General features: G+C 34.3%; 1 protein-coding gene across 13 annotated transcripts in view; it reads left to right on the top strand.

Moving 5' to 3' along the window:
* ZMYND11 (zinc finger MYND-type containing 11) overlaps positions 1 to 18,866 on the top strand; it is a 122,511-nt gene that overhangs the window by 77,615 nt on the left and 26,030 nt on the right. For 8 of the 13 annotated variants that reach the window (XM_014783708.2, XM_014783706.2, XM_087420888.1 and 5 more), the window contains 3 exons: positions 1,916 to 2,075; positions 9,154 to 9,198; positions 11,864 to 12,025. In XM_014783708.2, the coding sequence (XP_014639194.1) occupies positions 1,916 to 2,075; positions 9,154 to 9,198; positions 11,864 to 12,025 (367 nt within the window). Of the gene's footprint in view, positions 1 to 1,915; positions 2,076 to 9,153; positions 9,199 to 11,332; positions 11,405 to 11,863; positions 12,026 to 18,866 lie in introns of those variants that run through there. The other 5 variants (XM_004425427.3, XM_014783709.2, XM_014783711.2 and 2 more) reach the window with 3 other exon arrangements.

The raw sequence follows: 18,866 nt of genomic DNA, 5'->3' as shown, positions 1-18,866 counted from the left end.
CTTTATAACTATCTACGCTCTGTTTGTCTTTTTTAAAGTGATTTTTGCCCTCGATTCCAAATGCTCGGCATTGCAGTGTTGACCTGCTTGATTTGGATTGTGTTTTTGTGATATGCCTGTGCCCATTCTTTCTAAATCTTTGAGTCACTTTTCAGTGTGTCTCCTGTAGACAGTGTATTTTTTGTTTTGTGATCCAATCAGTTTTTTTCTTTTAATTGTTAATTTTAGCCAATTTGTGTTTATTAAAAAGACAGACTTCTTTGGTTTTAGTCCTCTCATCATATTTAATATCCTTTTTGTTTTTATTCTTTCTTTTTTTGTTTTTATGTTTCACTACATAATGTGTTTTTTATGAGTTTATTCAGATAATTCAGAAGGTTTGTATTTTTGTTCTAAGGGTTACCTTTATAAATTTAAATAGTAAGCTTAATTCCTGAGGTAATTCTATTGGCTCCCTACAGTGAACAGTGAGGAAATTAGTACATTTTCACTTTTGCACATCTTCCTTCCCCACATTCCAAACTTCAGTTGGTTATTTTTGTTAGTGTTGACCTTTATGTATCAAAATATATCTATACCTGTACTGCATGATTGATCACCTTTGACTATCAGTCAGCAGAGATGACAGGGTCAGTACATGGACTAACTCCTTGTCCTCTCTGCCCCGTTTGTCCTTACTGCCAGCGTGACGTCAGCCACAATCCCCATCTTTTTCTTCTTAGCCCTTCAGTTAACTGCATGGGCAAAGAAAACAGGCCCTTGTGTAAAAGTCAGTCATCTCCTAAACAGAAAACAGTTATCTTCCACAGACAGCAGCACAGAATGCTCACCATCAGTCCTTGTGCTGGGGATTACTACTTTTCCTGTTGAAATGCACCCTCTGAGCTTGGAAGGTTCTTCAGTGATGAGTTCTTACATCTTCAAGATGATTTGTTCTTTGCTTTGAGACTTAAATAACAGATTGATTGGATATAAAATTCTCGTGTCCTGCCTAATTTCCTCGAGGACTGTTGGGCCTTGCTTCCCATCTTCCAGCGTGGAACGTTTCTCTGGAGAGTCTGAGGCCAGCCTGGTTTGTCTCATAATATGTTTTTGTGTCTGGATAGCCAAAGGACTCTTTCATGTCCAGAAGTTACTGGTAGAGAGTCTTGGAGTTCGGAGGGGAATGGAAAATGGCACAAATTCAACTGTATCTATAACATTTTATTTCCTTATAAAACAAAAAAAGATATGAAACAAATATGCCAAAATGATAACATGAGTTCAATATAATTGATGAACACGAGAGAATCTTCACCATTATTCTCTGTGGTCCAGGGTATGTTTCAAATATTACATTTTTTAAATTAAGAAAATACCATGTAACTCAGGGAACGCTTGTATGCTTTAGTGATCCAGTCCACAGCATGTTTCACTGAAAAGCACATTCTTGCCTTATTGATCACAACGTGCGTTCTTGTTTTCTTTATATGTTGACAACTACTCATGTAATTCCTATATTTTCTTTGGTGTCATTTTGTAAGTTTTGAGTAAAAGTCCTGTGGCTGGAGATTATCAACTTCTAAATTTAGAATCTGTAGAGTGGAAGTTAGTGTAATTGCTCCAGAAGCTAGAACTAAATTGGATGTTTGACAAAATCTGTTAAGTGATTTATATTAGCTGATTTGGGACTATATTGAACAAATATTCCTCTAAATATACAAAATAGAAGGTTTAAATTAATTAAGGTTTAAACCACCATGATAATTGAAAGAGTTAAGTATTCTGGACTCTCCCTCCCTCTCTCCCTTCCAGCACGGCTCTCATAAGTACAAGTCATAATAAAAGAAATCAGTCACCTCTATTTTCTTACTTTTTTTCATTTTTATTTTTTAGTACTAAGATATTTTTAAATTTGTTTTCCCTCTGTGTTCAGGTATATGTCTCGAGTCCACGGTATGCATCCAAAAGAGACCACCCGTCAGCTGAGTTTAGCTGTGAAAGATGGTCTTATTGTGGAGACTCTAACAGTGGGCTGCAAAGGTTCCAAAGCTGGTATTGAACAAGAAGGATATTGGTTGCCAGGAGATGAGATTGTAAGTATATTTTGTTCAATAAATTTGGAGATGCTGACTTTAAGTTTTTGAACATTATTTAAAAACAACCTATAGAAATTTATTTTTAGAAGTTTAGTAATATCTCACTTTAACACTTTCTATTAACATTTTTAAGGACCTGCTCTGGTAAGATGGATACTTTCCTCCCTGATTCTTTAGGAGAAAACTCACTTTTACGAAAAGCTTGATTTTTCTGTCTAGGTTATCTTGAATCTGAAAAACAAAACAAACAAAAACTCTTTAAATGTACACACAGTTAATGGTATTCCTAAGTGTTTTCTTCAACAGATATTAGTAAAAAAGATTTCAATGCAGGATAATGTTGATGCTGTCTGGACAGATTGAAAGGGATAAACCGTCTTCTCAGGGCAGCGTCTCACTTCAGGGTGGATGACCTCAGAGCCAGAGCCACCCTTGAGCATGGTGTGCCGAGCACAGCGGTTCCAAACAGTAGACTCCCCTGGCCACTCTCTCCATTGACAGTGACGACAAATGGTCTTGTGGCACTTGAACGGAACTCATAGGAAAGACAGACAGTTAATTTTCTTTATATTTTTACCTAGTTCTTACTTTGACTCTTCTTTTAAGTTATGATATTTTAATCTTCTATTTCCTCTTAGTACATACTTTATACTCAGGGGCACATAGAGAAGTGCATTTTGTTTTTATGTAAAAATTGGTTTCATATGTAATATTTCTATATTCCTACCTTATTTGCTTTTGATATTTCTAATAGTTTGATTAAATTAAGACTGACTTTTGCAGAGGAACATCACTTAAGATGATAGTTTTCAAATATAATAGGCTTTAAATTTTTTAGTTTCTGAAAGGAATGGATTTAGTAATTAGGTATTTTGAGGGTGTTTTGTCATGAATTCATTAAAATCTAAAATTATAAAAAGGAGACAAAATCTTAAAATTGGTTCTTTGTGGAAACACTTCCCCCAAATTTTGAATTGTGTTTCCCTTTCCCAAAGACAGAAACACAGCACATGAGCCTGCCAACACACACTCACCTGTCAGGTCTGAGAGCAGTAAACCAGTAACACATCTCTGTGGTGAGCTGGTCCACAGAGGCAGCTGTGATAAGTTATAAACTAATGGAGTAGTTGTTCCGTTTTAACATTGTTTTTGTCATTTTAATTTCTGCTGTCAAAGTTTCAGGAAAGAAAATTCACTTTATCCACAAACAGAAAACATGGAAGAAAAAATGCTTAATTTCACTGGTATTATTTGATTTGTGCAGTAGAAGTGTTTTTGAAAACTTAAGTGAAAGTGTTTATATCAGAATAATTTTTCTGTTGACTTCCTTACAGAAAGGTAAAGCTTTGTTACCAATAAAGAAACTTTGGGTTCCAAGCCATAATAATAATAATAACAATAATGTCAAGTGATGTAAATCTGTCTACATCAGACATTTAAAGGAGGGTCACTGATAATTGATAGCTTATTATATACTCAAAATAGTCCAGATAATATAAAATTTCTAATTCCCAAACACTTGGAAACTTACAGATTTAGTGTAGAAGGCTATACTGATAATTTCTGAAATTTATAAAGTAATTAACCAGTAGTAAATGCAACTTAATCTACAGGATTTTGGTTTGTCGATCATGTATTCATTTTTTCATGAAACTGATTTTATTTCTCCTTGCTTTTTAGATTTGTGCTTTTCCATATGCTTTCTTCCTCTTCAAGTTGAAGTTTCTTTGCTCAGTTTAATTCAGCAAGCATTAATGAGCTATTATACGTTCGCCACTAATTAGGTTCTGTATAATATTTTTTATTTTTACATGTTCTTACTGCATGTATTTGTAGCATAATATTTTCTTTTTTCTAAATGAAATCTTATATGTAAGTCATACAACCAGTATACAGATTTTATTAATTCTGGTTGGTTCTTATTCACAAACATCTTTATATTAAGTATGCATGTATGATATAATACAACTGAGTATATAAAATATGTGCCTTGTTTATAAAATATGCTAATATTAGAAATTCAAAAGGCAGTATAGTGTAGTAGAAAGAGGTAAGGTCTTATATTTTGCAGTAGATGGGGCTTTCACTCCCATCTCAAGCATTTATGTAGTTGTATGACCTTGAGGAAATTTATTAACCTCTGATCCTCATTCCTCAGTTGTAATATGAGCATATTAATATCTATTTCATTTGATTGTTTTAAGGATTAAATGAGATTGTCTACATAAAGCATATAACTGTATACTCAGAGCAAATTTTTGACCAGTGAATAAATATACTTAAAACAAGAAATGCCTATATATAGTGTAGCAAAAGCACACAAATTTCTTACTAACCGTACAAGTAAAAATTCTCATCAGGGTCTTTTTACTTTTCAACCTGTATCCTCAAGTACAAGGAGATTTGTAAAGAGGTTTTCTTTTAAGACGCTGGATCTATATTTAAGGTGTAACTATAAAATGATGAGACTAATTATATGTGTATCTCATAACTGTGGCTGGTATGCCACCTGGCTACCCAGGGGCTGACATGTGCTACAATTTTCATTCCCTAAGAATACTGTAGAAGGACACATAACTGACATGTGTCGCACTTGGCACAGCACAAGCCTCTCACACTGGCCAGCTCTGTGTGTTTGTAGGGACTGTGTGGCCCCTGCATGCAGGCCGTTGTGTATGAGGGCCAGTTGTGAACTGTACGGCTTAGGAAGTGCCCCTCACTTCTCAGATATCATATAGTTGTATGTTTATTCAGTTCTCTAGCATATTGCAATAAAGTGTCTTATTCTAACAAAATCAGTCTCAAGGAAGGATCGCCTTTTCTAATTTGCACAAAGGTTCTCTGTGGGCTAGTGACAGCCCTTTGTGCTGGCATTTGAGTCTGGGACCCTTCTTTATAGTTTCTCCACCTTGTATATGATATGATGCCTCTAAAAACTTGAGTTTTTAAATTGAAAGATGTACGTTATTACTTACGTTGTTGACTTTCTGACCCCGTATCAAGAGAAGAAAAAATTAAGTAGGTATATATATATGGCCTTGGGAAGGAAAGGTATAGAATTTTTTGTGATTCATTTTTAAACCGTTAATTCAAAGTTACAGATATTCTTTATTCAGGAAGTTCTGTCATTTGAAAAACGGGTAGTAAAGCTCCTCTTCTTTTCCTTCTGTAGCCTCTAAAAGTAGTAGCTATAGCTCAGAGGTAGGGAAAAAGTTGATTTCTCTTGATTAAGTCCCACAAGTTGTATCCCCTGAAACACTCTGCATGAGCAAAGAGGCTGGTTTCTGTCTTCACCTCCACAGTTATGGTGAGAAAGAGTGTAGTTTTCTTTATGCCACTCAGCTATAGTTGAGCGAGGAGTTTGTTGGTGTCACATTTTTATGCCACCTCTGCTACCTTTTTTCCAATGGTGATTTTTGAAAACTTGATACAGTTGAAAAATAGGCATATCTTGAGCACATTATTTTTGTTAAATCCAGCAATCGTATAATAAAAGACTAACTCTAATAACATGTCAGGATATAACTCTATATAATCTATGTAAAAGGAAGCCTGTATAAGTCAAAGACAGTGGCCTCCATTTTACTGAGATTCCTTCTACTAGACTACAGTGATTTTCAAGACGTTTTGAGATGCCAATCTCACGCATCATTTATAGCCCTTTTGAGGTGATAATTCATTTGGAGAAACTATGATAAAATTAGGCAATAGATAAGCATCTTCATGGTGATATTTTAAATATGTCCATTTGAGATAGAATGAAAAATGAAGCCATTCTCAATTTTAAATGGTTTGCTTAAATATTAGTCAGTAAACAAGCAAAAGTGTATGAACCAACCAATTTTTTAAAATGACAAGCTTGCTGAACCTGGGAAACACCGTTGTAAATTTTCTGTGGTCATCTTAAACTTCCAGATTTGTGTGTCGTTAATATTCACTCATAGATCCAAATAATTCTTTTAGAGATGATTTTCATAACTTTTGAAATTATCTTGGTAAAAGGCCAATAGACCAGGGCACAGAGTGAAACTCTGTGATGTGTGACCATTCAACATTTTGTTATATCAAGTCTTTTTTCTTTTGATTTTTTAAAGAAATACTACATGTTCTCATAGACTGCTTCATCGTCTGCTTGCTCTAAAGAAATGTACATGGATATCTACATTCAATTCATATCTGATCACAGTATTTCATGTCTTTTATTCTAACAACTTGAGAAATATATTTCTTAGGCAGAATTTTACCATTTGCTGGGCTAAGTTTGGTATTTAATAGCACCCTTTGTAATAAACAGTTAATTTTTTATGAGTTAAACTCTTTACTCATAAGGTGCTCACTAAAGATAGGAAGCTCTTATAAAAATATTTAATGTAATATAGTAGGGCAGGTAACCTTAAGTTACAGATCATTTGCAGGTAATGCATATCAAATATGTGTTTTGGTATTGAAGTAGTTATTATTTATTTGGTGACTTCCAACTTGATTCACCATCCTTGGCACAAAGCTATCACTCTGTCCTATTATTTGACAGATACTTTTGATCTGACATTAAATAATTTGGGCACCAGTGTAGAGGATGACTTAAAATTGTAAAAAAAAAAAAAAAAAAAATGACATTTACGTGAAACTACTACTTTCGTTACTTACCTGACGAATCTGGACTCAGGATCTCATTTCTTCTTTCATAGGTCATGCCAGTTCAGAAATCATGTATCAGTGTAGGGACCACACCTGCACCCTCGGTTAGACTCCAGAGCAGCTGCAGACGTGAGGGCAGGTCTGACTGGGCTGTCCAGCTTCAGTCTGAGTACTTTCTCTTCACATAACCCACTTTGTCCTAATGATAAGCAGGACCTCGTACGGCTTTTAAGTTAGGCCTAAATGAAAAGGTAGAATTCTATATTTTTTCTTTTTCTCATTTATTTAGGGTTTTGACACCTTTTAAGAAGCATAATGAAAATACACATTTTGTGATTTCTTGAAGAGATTAACATGTGATATTGGGGATCAATGGATTTAGTCTTAATTTACGGAGGGTCAAGATAGACACATTTTCCCGTCATCATCTGCTTTTCCCAATTCAGGATGACCAGTCTAAAAGGGACGCTGGTTTATATACCTCTTGAAACTTAGCTCACATCTTTTAGATACAAGGCAGGATTGGATTCATGTCTTATTCCCCAGAAATTACACCATTAAAACAGCCATGGCAAGAAGTGTTCCCTTGCTTTGTTCTTGAGAAAGTAGTCAGAGGCGTGAGGAATTCAATCAGCTTGACTCTCCCAGCCCACTTCATAAATATAGCATAGTGAAGTAAGATTTTTTTAAGTTGAGATCTTTGCATTTTTCTTATTATAATTATAGTCATAAGTTGATCGATCACGTTTTAAGTACCCTAATTGCAAAACCTGATGCTCCTGGGATGCCACTGATTTTTTTTAAATGAAATATATTTTATTATATTTTTGTTCATTGTGTGCAGAACTACACATTTTTTCCAAAGGTCTTTTACCTGTCTCAGATACAAAAGTATAAATAATCATTTATTTACTAAGCAAAGTATTGATGGTTATTAATTAATTAGAAACCAATTATACTCTGGTTCTATGTGTATTCGAACTGTAAAGTACTTAGAAATTATTCTTAGAAATTTCCATTTTATTCAGTAGAACGTTTTGGGTCATGCTATCCTGTTAGACTGTTTTCAGCTTATATTGATTGTGTGTGTGTGTGTGTGAGAGAGAGAGAGAGAGAGAGTTCTTTCTTTATTTTTCTCCTTCTGTCTAAATTCTGGTTTACTAAGCAATGTTGTAATATTTTTATTTAAAAAATAATATTTAAAATTACTGGAAATGTTTAATCATCAAATTCTTACCTCTCAATGATTAACTGAATTTATTAACAGAATTAAGCTAAACCTAGAATTGTAGAGAATTTTACATTGTATTTATGTTAAAATATCATGTCAAACACATATTTGATAATGTAAGGTTTATCCCTATGTAAATCGGGAATTATTTTAAAAGCGAGAATCTCTTTTGAATATGATGAGGCTGGATTCTAGTTCGAGAGGCCCTACTTCCAGACACAGTTCCTCCACTGAGCCCTCTTGCTTCGGTGTTGTCTCTAAGTTGAATTCATGATATTTCTTGCTCCATCTAGCTTACAGAAATGTTGTGCGAGCCAGCTGTCATAATGAACTTAAAGTCCTGAAAAAGAAATCACATATGTATGGTTACAAGTGTCGTATCATTTGTGACTTGTTAATTCCTCTCTTTTGGGCTATAGCAAATAAACCGTATTAATAACACCAGCTAAGCATAGTAACTTACTGAGCATAGTAACTCATTTGATCCTTACAAAAAACCTGTACAGTTGGTTTATAGGGTTTTTACAGGTAGAAAGTGGTACACAGAGAAGATAAGTACTCTGCCCCAGATCACACAGCCCATGAGTGCCAGAGCCGGAGTTTGAGCCAGTCTGGCTCCAGAATCTTAACCACGTGCTGTCAGTAGTGACGGAGATGTGGGTCAGCAGGCTGCTTCTGCTGGTAGAATGGCATGGCTAGGTTTTGAGGATGGCCTGGGTAAATTTTACACCGTGGTGTGAAGTAGTGAGTTTACCACATTCACACTCATCACTCCCAATTTTTTAAAAAATCCACCTGGAAACAGTTTCAGACCAATAAGACATGCATTCATGGTCTTGTGCAAATTTATAATGGGCACTGAATTTATTTGTTAATAAAATGTTTTTCTAACATCATTATAGGTTTCATGGAGCATGACTTCCTAGAGAGGGATTTTTCTCCATGTCCATTGGTAGCTTTTGTGTTAGTCTCAAAAGTTTACTCTTAAAATAGTAATGACTCTTGAGTTTGCATGCTACTGTCTTTTTATTAATGATTAGCACATTCATAGATTATCGGTTGATATCATCTGCAAAATAACATAAGTCATATAGCAAATAATAAACAGTTTGACCCTGTATGAAATCCCTTTAGCTCTGTGTATTGCCTGATATTGAGCAAAGTTATAGTAGAGAGACCAAGATTATTCTGTTTTTATTTTGAAAGGCCTACAGTATGCAGCCTTTCTCCAGGACAGCAACCCCAAAAAAGGTGAACTAATTTTGCACTATGTTATTTTACTTTAATTCTGCCTTTTTTTTTTTTTTTTGTATTACATTTCTATCTTTCTTTAGGCTAGCTTAGTTAACTCTTGCTAGAATTGTTCATTAAAACCATACTATCTTTACATTGCTTCTAGTTTTGAATTTCGTGCTAGTAGGTTTGCTTTTTAAAAACTTTCTCAAAGTATTGAAGTGGTATTTCACATAGTATGCTGTTGATCAGGCTGTTTCTAAAGTAGTTACTGACATTTGGTGAAATCCAGTGAAAATACAAACTTAGCTTTTCGGCATACATTATTGAGTATTAGTCAAAAGCACTATGTAAATGAATTCTGTTTACAAGAAGACAAATTGTAGGCAGCTCTGCCTGTAATAAACATGCTTATATCATTTATACATCAGAAAAATGTTTCTTGGATTCAGAATCTAACAACTTTTGAACATGACTTTTGCATGTTTTATATATTCTAAACAGTGATGACTATGATTAAAAGAATGAACAGCACATACATTCCCAGCTCATATATCAGATAACAGAGTTAGTCATATACCGTTGTATAAACATATATCCAAATGTTTCTCTACTTTTACTTCGTTTGAATTATACTTTCATTTCTATAATTGTTATGAAAACCTAGGTCTTAGTATTAAACACTCCATCAAACAAAGATCCATTTTCATCTTTGTTTCACGGGTGGGTGAGAGAGGATGGGATAGGAAAAGGTAGGAGGTAATGTGGAGAGGCTGGAGCTATGTACCAGATTAGACTCTTTTGCTTCCTTTTCTTAGTTAACCTAGTAACTACCATTTTGGGAATCACAAGAAGATGAATTAATGTAAAAAAATTCAAATGATGAAGGATGGCCATTTCTTTTGTTAATAATGAGTCAAATACAAGCCACCAAAATCCTTTAAGATGTTTCTGAACAGCTATGAGGAAAATATTCTGAAATACTTTGTGTTAAACTTGGAAAGAGTTCTGTTAATTAAAAATAGAACAAAGTATCTTATTGCCACTAAAACCTAATTTGTCAATGCTTTTTGATACAAAAATTAAAATGCTAAAATGCAGCTTGCATATGAGCTGTGTGCAGTGGGTGCACAGTGGCTGTTGTTTTAGTACAGCCAAGCGCCACATGTACATTGTGTCTCTGTGGTGCCTCTATGTCAGACTTTTTGGGGTAGATTTTTTCCTACCATATACAGATTAGAGTTTTATGTCAAATCTATATATTATGATTTTTTAAGCAGTCTGACTGAAATTACTCCACTTAAGTAAGTTTGCAGAGTTTTTACGTCTGCAGCAAGTAACTAAAAATGGTCATGCTCTTTTCGTTATTTGGTGGATAAAAACCACCAATTTCTTAATAAAAATCAAACCAAAAGGTTTACATTGTTGCAGAATTTACTAATGTACTCTAGCCATGACTCTAAATGTGGGTTGGAAGGTGTGAATTTTGGAACACTGGTGACTCTCTTCCCTTTTGAAGGAGTGGGTAGCAGCCCCTCATATGGTCAAGCAGTAATACTGTCAAACCTGAGGCGCCAGAGGCACGCTTACTGAACAAGTGCTGTGTCGAAGCCCGTTTATTGGGGAAGTTACTGATGTAAGAGAGAAAGAAGAAACTGCTCAACCTTGGAAACAGTGTAGACAGTGATTTGTAAAGAGAAAAGTGACAGCAGAGCCCAAGTTTGGAATTTCAGAATCCCCCCATTGGAAGTGGCCTTGATTATCCTAAATGTTCATTTAGTTATCACATCTACAAAAGAAGATTGAGAATTAATCCATCACTCTTAACACAGATATTTTTTGATAAAAGCTAAGAGTGATAGTTAATGAAGAATGAATTCTACATTAAGAGAACTTACACCATCTTTCTGTTTATGTTTAAATGGTTTTGGCTGTACAAAAAAGAGTAACAAAAAATAAAATGTTGAAGAACACCTGTATACCTGCAGTTATGTTCTTTTATTTCCAGGAATAGTCCCAGTAAGAAAATAAGCCTACTTCCTTTTTTGTTCTTTATCGTAATGTCCTTTGGAGAATGTGATTAAACCTTTAGTTTCACATTTTCAATTTATTTTTCCAAATTCAACAGACCCTGAAAATTTGACAACCTATCAGAACATGGACATTCTGATTAATGGTTATTTTCAATAAAGCATCCAATACCATGGATGAGAAGATAAGAATAGTGAGCATCACCATTTATTACTATTCTCTCTTCCCCCAGTGTGCTAAGTACTTACTATATATTTTTTAAAAGCAGAACAAAACAGAGGTTTGTTTGTTTGAAATACTAAGTTATAGATGTTGGTTTGGGGTATTCAGTTTACTGAAGCAGTTTTTCCATAGATAATATAAAAAAATGAAAGATAACGTTAGAACTGGGATTGGCTTTGGAATTATTTCCTTTTGAACTGGTTTTGCTATCAGATCATCTTAAGATATTTTGAATATTAATACTGTTTAGGAAAGAATTTAAAATTTAAAGAAGCAAATTTCTAGGTATTTTTCCCTCTTGTTTTAATACAGTAAATGTCTAAAATTGTTTATAATGCCTAACTTCTGATGGACTTTAGTATCACTTTTGTTCTTAGTCGTTGCAGATATTGACAAAATGTCATACGAAATTATTTTGTATTTTTTGTAGGACTGGGAAACAGAAAATCATGACTGGTATTGTTTTGAATGCCATTTGCCTGGAGAGGTGTTGATATGTGACCTGTGTTTTCGTGTGTATCATTCCAAGTGTTTGTCTGATGAGTACAGGCTTAGAGACAGCAGTAGTCACTGGCAGTGCCCAGTTTGCAGGGTGAGTACCTATGAGCTTTAATGTGCTGGTCAGAGGGTTGGAATTCATTAACAACAGCTGCACAAAGATACCCCAGTGGTCTTGCCAGGTTAATGGATAAACTGCTGGAGGGTGGGGGTTACCTACTGAAATGATGGTAAATGAATATAGCGGACTCATAAATGGATATCACAGAACATATAACATACTCAGGGTATGGATTTTAGAAAGTTTTAATCACATAAAAATATACTCTCTTCCCTTACTTTACACTTGTCTCTGGATTGTGTGACTCCTTTAATGGATCAAGAAACACTCTCCCATACCAAGGTCTGTTCAGTCAGTCCTCTCTGCTACTCAGAAAACACAGCTAGCAAAAGGCACATGATTGGAAACATTCTTATCTACTTCCTATTTTTTATCCATGTAATGTTGCCTTTATTTTTTGTCATATCACGGGTTAGTTTATTTCTTGCTTATATTTTATTTGGAGGGTGGAGGGATGGGACAGTTGTGTATAAAGAATTCTAATTATTTAAAGCAAAATGAAATAGTCCGGTAGGTAAAATAGGTACTTTCCACGGTTATTTTCATTCATATTATTTCCCCATTGAAAAGTGCACATGCTGTGCTTGTTGGTTGCAGAATGTGGCGTGTGTGTGTGTAGTGATGTGTGGTGCCTGAATACTGCGTTACATGTGGCGTTGGTGGTGATTAGTGAGAAATGATTCGATTGCAACCTCTATTGTTTTGTACTTAAAATTATTAAGATACTTATTTGGAACCCTGCAAATTGCCCAGCTTACTCATGAGTTCAGTTTGTGAATATGCTTTATAATACTTGAGTAACTTAAGTATTCATTTATTCTTCCAAAAAATGTTTGTCTTCATGATTTTCCCCTTTGATGTCAGCCAAAAATTTCCTGCCAGTATGAGGAAAATACAGTGTACATTCTATTTTCCCTTCATAACTATGACTTTGTATTACCTAAGAATACTTCATCTTACCAGCACTACTGTACATATTCAGTAGGCAGACAAAAGACAGTTGGGATAGCATTTAAAAAAAAAAAGTGTAATGATGACATAATCAAATGCCTAAATGCTGGATTAGTAGTGACAAATCCCTAAGTCTGAATATATCAGTATCAAGCCTCAAGTTGTAGACTTCCTCTTTGAGGTCTATGGGAATTTATGATGTCTACTAGAAATTAGTGTGATTGGTGGTGTGGGAACTGCATTAATATTCATGTTTTATTCTCATGGATTTGGATTGTGCACTTTACAAGTGAATATATATCTCCTGTGTTCTGGTAACAATTTATACTAGAGAAAGTAAAAAATTAATGATATCCTGAGAACAAAATATATAAAAGAGGTGAGGTCACTGATGAAATAATATGCACTCAGGAATTTAGGAAATACAATTCTGAACACACCTGTGTCTTTACAGCCATAGCTTTTTAATATTTAGTTCTTATTTTCATAGTAAAGAATTTAAGGAAAACCACTGGGATTTTTGAGGATGGGTTAAACTTTATCATGGATGTTTTATATTCCTTACATGAAGAATAGAAATTGAGTAGTTGTACCTTTGAAGAAAACATGTAATACTTCTTCCATCAGAATTCACTGTCAAGTTGTCAGATTCCCTTCTCTTACATGTTTACCCAACTCCTGACTGATTAGATGAGGTTTTCACTTGGGAGAGTCACTGGCTCACACAGAACCAAGGTTCCCAGAGTGGGACTTAGGTCGCCCTGTCCTAGTTTCCTTTTCTTCCTTTTGTTTCCTTTTGTCCTTGTCTGTCTGGATATCCTCTCCTTGTGATGTAATTAGGCTTAATGAAATGATGCTATGAGTCAATAAAAAGTCATGGCTCACACATTCATTTATAGACTCTGAGCTACTCTCTGGTTAGGCTCAAAAAGCCTGTGTCTGGGATGGGGATGGTGATTTATCTTGAACTTTAAAACTTCCAAAGAAATAATTGTTTCTATGTTAGATCTATTCTATTGTTTTAACTGTTACATTCAAGAAAAAAATGAGTGCTAACAATTCCTTTCGTGGGAGAAGGGGAATACTAATTGAAATTGAATAATACTTGAAATTCAAATGGAATTTTAAATATCTTTAAGGTAAAGTTTGTGGTTGATTTGTTTTTTTAAACTTCAGGTAAAGCCGTTTTTTATAATCTAGCATAAGAGTGGCTGACCAGATCTAATGTTTTTGGACTAAGAGAACTGAGAGTCTATAGACTGAAACATTATTAATAACTGTGGTTCCAAATCAGAATAATGATCTTCTCTATTTTTCTTTTCAATTAATGTTTGGAAAGAATATAGATTAACTAGATACAGTAATGAGGAAATTTGAAGATAAGATGCCCAGAGCCAAATTTCAATGCAGGCAGAAGTAGTAGATAGAAGCCAATCATTACTACCTAAAATTGAATATTAAAATATTTCTAATATTTTATAGTGATTAGAAGACTAGTTCTACATACTCTGTCCCTTACAGCATTGAAAAAGTCACTGAGAGTTGGTTCTCTCTCACCTGTCTCTCAACTGTTACCAGATTTACTTCCACTCAAGCTTTATCTCATGTATCTGATTATTTCCAAAATATTTTAAGAGGTAATGATATAAATTTTTCTCAATTTAAAATAATTTTATCAATTTCCATAGTAAATCGCAAAAATCTCAGAACGCTGAGGATATTTCTTTGCAATATCTGCCTTTCTAAAAAATAGGTAAACTATTACTTTATGGACACAGTAAATTGTTATTGAGAAAAGTAGCCTATGAATATCAGATTAGCATTTGCTTTGAAAAAATTCAAGTAATGTCCTGTTTCACACTCTTGTTATGAGAACTCTCATTAATTAAAAGAAAAAGGATTAAAATAATTTTTTAATATTTGTTGTAAACAATTCAGATAATTTAGAGGAGGATAAATATCTAGAAAAAATTCCCGGAAATGCTATCACATAGTAACTGAATGTTCTCACAGACCTCTGTCCTGTGTGTACGTGTGTGTGCGCTTGCACATGTATGTGTCCATTTGTATCTATATCTATGTAACTTGACATACATTACTGGATGTAGCCAGTTTATTTCTGTTCAACAATGTCCTGGACATCTTTTTTCTACATATCATAATTTAAAAGAGCATGCTATAATTTTTTCAGACGGTTCCCCATTGATACACATTACATTGTTTCCCCTGCCCTGTCTGATCAATACTATTGCAATGAAACTTACCTGTCCAAGGGAACATTGATATTGCAGTGTCCAGAATCATGCCACACTTCCCACTCTGAAGAGCAGTCTTCTCATTATAATTTATTCCTGCATGAAACTCAAGTTTATGTTTTGCTTTATTTGGATATATTTGAGTTTTATATTCTGAAATAGCCATGAATTTTCCAGGAAAAATGAGAAAATCATAACTTTTAAGTGAAAATTGCTTTTAAGATTTTATTCACCTGAAGAATATATCTTTAAAACACGATGTAGTCAATTGTATTTTTTAAAAAGAGAGAAAACTAATTGACATATATCTATGTAATTCTGTCTGATCACCTTCATAGGATAAATTCACTGAAGTGGAATTCTTAAATTTAAAGGATGGGCACAGTTCAATTTGTGATAAAAATAACCAAATTGTGCTTCAGAAGATTATACCCATTTATACCAACATGAAAGTATTTTCCAAATTTTTGTTACCAATTTGATAGCGTATAAATGGATGTCTCATTTTAATGTTGCTTCATTTTCATATGTATAGTTTCCAAGTTACAGAGTTATTTTATCCTTTGATGCTGTGGTTACTGAAGGCAGGCTTGTTTGTGCACAAGCCTCTGTGTTTGTGTCTGTGTTGTGTATGAGCACACATGTGTATGCATGCATGCATGTCTGGTGTGTGTATATACATAGGTCTGTGAGCATGCATGTGTGTATGTGCATGTCTGTGTTGTGTGTGGGCAAGCATGTCGGGCAGAGGGTGTGCCTGTGTTGTATATGTATGTGTGCATGTATGTGTATATATGTGTGTGCTGGCAGGTGTGTGCACACGCATGCGTGTGCATGTATATGTGCATGCACTGCACGTTTGCTAGCCTCCAGTCCTGCTGGTGAATATCGTAATAGGGCTTATTATAATAATAACTACTTGAATTCTTTTTTTTCATACGGGCAAGGTGATGTGTTATAAGAAACCCTGGGACCACCCTGTCAGTTGGCACCATGTTGCCTTTTAGAGCAGTGCTTTCTGGTAGACCTCTCTGTGGGGGTGGAAATGTTCTGTCTCTGCTGTGCAGTAGGAGCCACTGGCCACATGTGTCTGTTGAGCACTTGAATGTGGCCTGTGAGACCCAAGAACTGGACTTGAATTTGGCACTTGTGGCTTATGGCTCCCTACTGTATGAGACAGTGCAGTTTTAGAACGGCACATTCTAAATGCCTGTACTACTCCAAGGAAAGCATCTTTGGTATAAAATGTCAGCCTCTTGAGTGTACTGGCATTTGTTCCCCCCGTGGAGCCATAGTTATGACTTAGAAGAATTCTAAAGGAAGGATATAAGTCAGTTTGCTCCCCATTGCCCCTCTTTTCCCTCGTGTAGTGCACAGATCAATGGCTATAATATCTGATAGTGCTGCATTTGCTGTGAATATGATGCCTCATAAAAAGTCAGATTACCTTTAGGGGAAAAAAAACTGTAGCAAAACAGAATAGTTGGCACTTTACAGCTTAATAATTTTGAGATGTATTTTGAAAGTGGGCCCCTATTTCCTCTGTTCTCTTAATATGTTCATGGTTGTTACATAAATGAATTTTGTCTTCATAACTTGGAGGAGTGGTAGATTCATATTACTGCTCCTTTTAATTTCAGGTAAATGAAAATTTTATATTTGGACTAAAATATGTCATTAGGGAGCAGAATTGAGTGCTCTAAAGTGTGTATTATGTGCTTTTACTGTGAGCACAAAGAAGGTACTAGAATGGGAGGACCACAGTGACCTGCTTGTCTCTTTTTCCTTACTTGGGTCTCTGAAATGGAATATTGCTCCAGTGAAATCTATCGAAAGATTTTTATCCTAGGCTTTTATAATTGTTTTATATTACAATATAAAAATTTTATATTACTGTTCTTTTTATCCTCTAATAAACTTTGGTTCACTTTAATCCCATTTATGACATGCTTATTGTGACTTTTATATGAAAGGGTCAATTTAAGTTACAGAAAAAGTAATTTATTCAAGGTAATGGATAGGGGATATATTATTCCAGTATATATTTAAAAGCTAGAAAATACTCATCCTCCCACAATTATTTCAGGTAGCATTTTTGTCTAAAGATCACAAATTTTAAAATTTGTGTTAATATACAAATTGTATGGTGAATCAACTTAGCTCACTGTTAAAATACAGAAACACAAGAGAATGTAAATTAGGAAATGATGAAGAATCTCTGTGGGAGAATTTTATTAATAATTTAAAAATATTTTGGTTCTACATCTAATCCACATCTAATCCAAAAAACTCTCTCAGATTTGCAGCCCCTAATCCTCTGACCCTTGCTCTTGTCTACAAAGATCCGAAGAAGAGAACCCCTTAGTGGTACTTCCACACTAATAGAAACTATTCCTAAAATTTCCCTACTACCACGGCTTCTCTTTAAAATATTTAGAATGAAGACATATATTTTACAGGAAACTTAATACTTTAAAAATAAATATACAGAAAGAAGTCCATAGAAAGCATCTAAAATTAACTTTTAAATTGGATGTTAAGCCCCAGGTACTATATATTTTTTTGCATGGGTTATAGTATACTCATTAGGCAGATAGTGAAAGTGAAGGAATTTAACTAGTCTACTAAAACTAAACTAAGACGAAATCACCATTGGGAGGCCACCTAGAGTTTTATCAATTGGATGTGTAGTGACTTAATGTTGATGTAGTTCTGGGTGAGTTATATTTGAGTCATTGCACTGTGACTTTTTGTTGTTGAGGTAGCTAAAAAAAACCATGATGAAAGCTATTTCTTGAAACTGGAGATAGAATTTACTTCTGAATTCATTTTGCATTCTTTTGGGTATGTAGGCAGTACAATTTTTTTAAATTCCAGAAGTAAGAATGCTCATTTATTGTTCAGAATGAAATGGGACAAAATGCTAAATGAAAATATTTTGAACATAAATTCCTTATTATGTATCTACTGTGAACTTTCTTGCTTATAACTGTTCTTGCTTTCTGGTCAGTCTTTTTTGTTAATATGGGAAATTTATTAATATTTTCACCTTAACAGGAAGTACCTTTACCTTCAAGATACATATTAACAAATCTGGAATGGAGACTTGATTTTTAAATAAAATAGAAGTAGAAGCCATGTTTTTGTTTTTTATGGTAGACAATCATAGTATTGAAAACTACAAATGAACATTAAATATTTTTACAATTTTTAAAGACAACTGAATCATATTTTTGTACTAACAAAAGTAGAAAATTAATTTTAAACAGATCTTTGTCTGGACCAACTACTTTTATCAGGTCATTTTTGGTTCATCACAGGCTTGACTAGAGGAAAAAGAAATGGGAACATTGATAAAGCCAGAGGATTTTAAAAATTGGATCTAGGATATAAAACTATAAAATCTTATGTATTGTTTTCTAATCTCTTTATAAAACTAGACCCAAGCAAGAAAGAAAAAATGCACATATTTTGTACATTGCCTTCCCATGTTGAATTGAACAGTGTTACTGTCAGAATGGCTGGGCTCTGAGTGTAAAATGTTTTGGGTGGCGGCGTATTTGGTCTTCATGGTGTATCTTTTGGTGATTTGTTTAGAATCTTAATTG

This window comes from Ceratotherium simum, chromosome 32 (assembly GCF_057802395.1).
Source record: "Ceratotherium simum simum isolate JZ-2026a chromosome 32, ASM5780239v1, whole genome shotgun sequence".
Lineage (NCBI taxonomy): Eukaryota > Metazoa > Chordata > Mammalia > Perissodactyla > Rhinocerotidae > Ceratotherium > Ceratotherium simum.
This window is presented reverse-complemented; position numbering and strand designations above follow the sequence as displayed.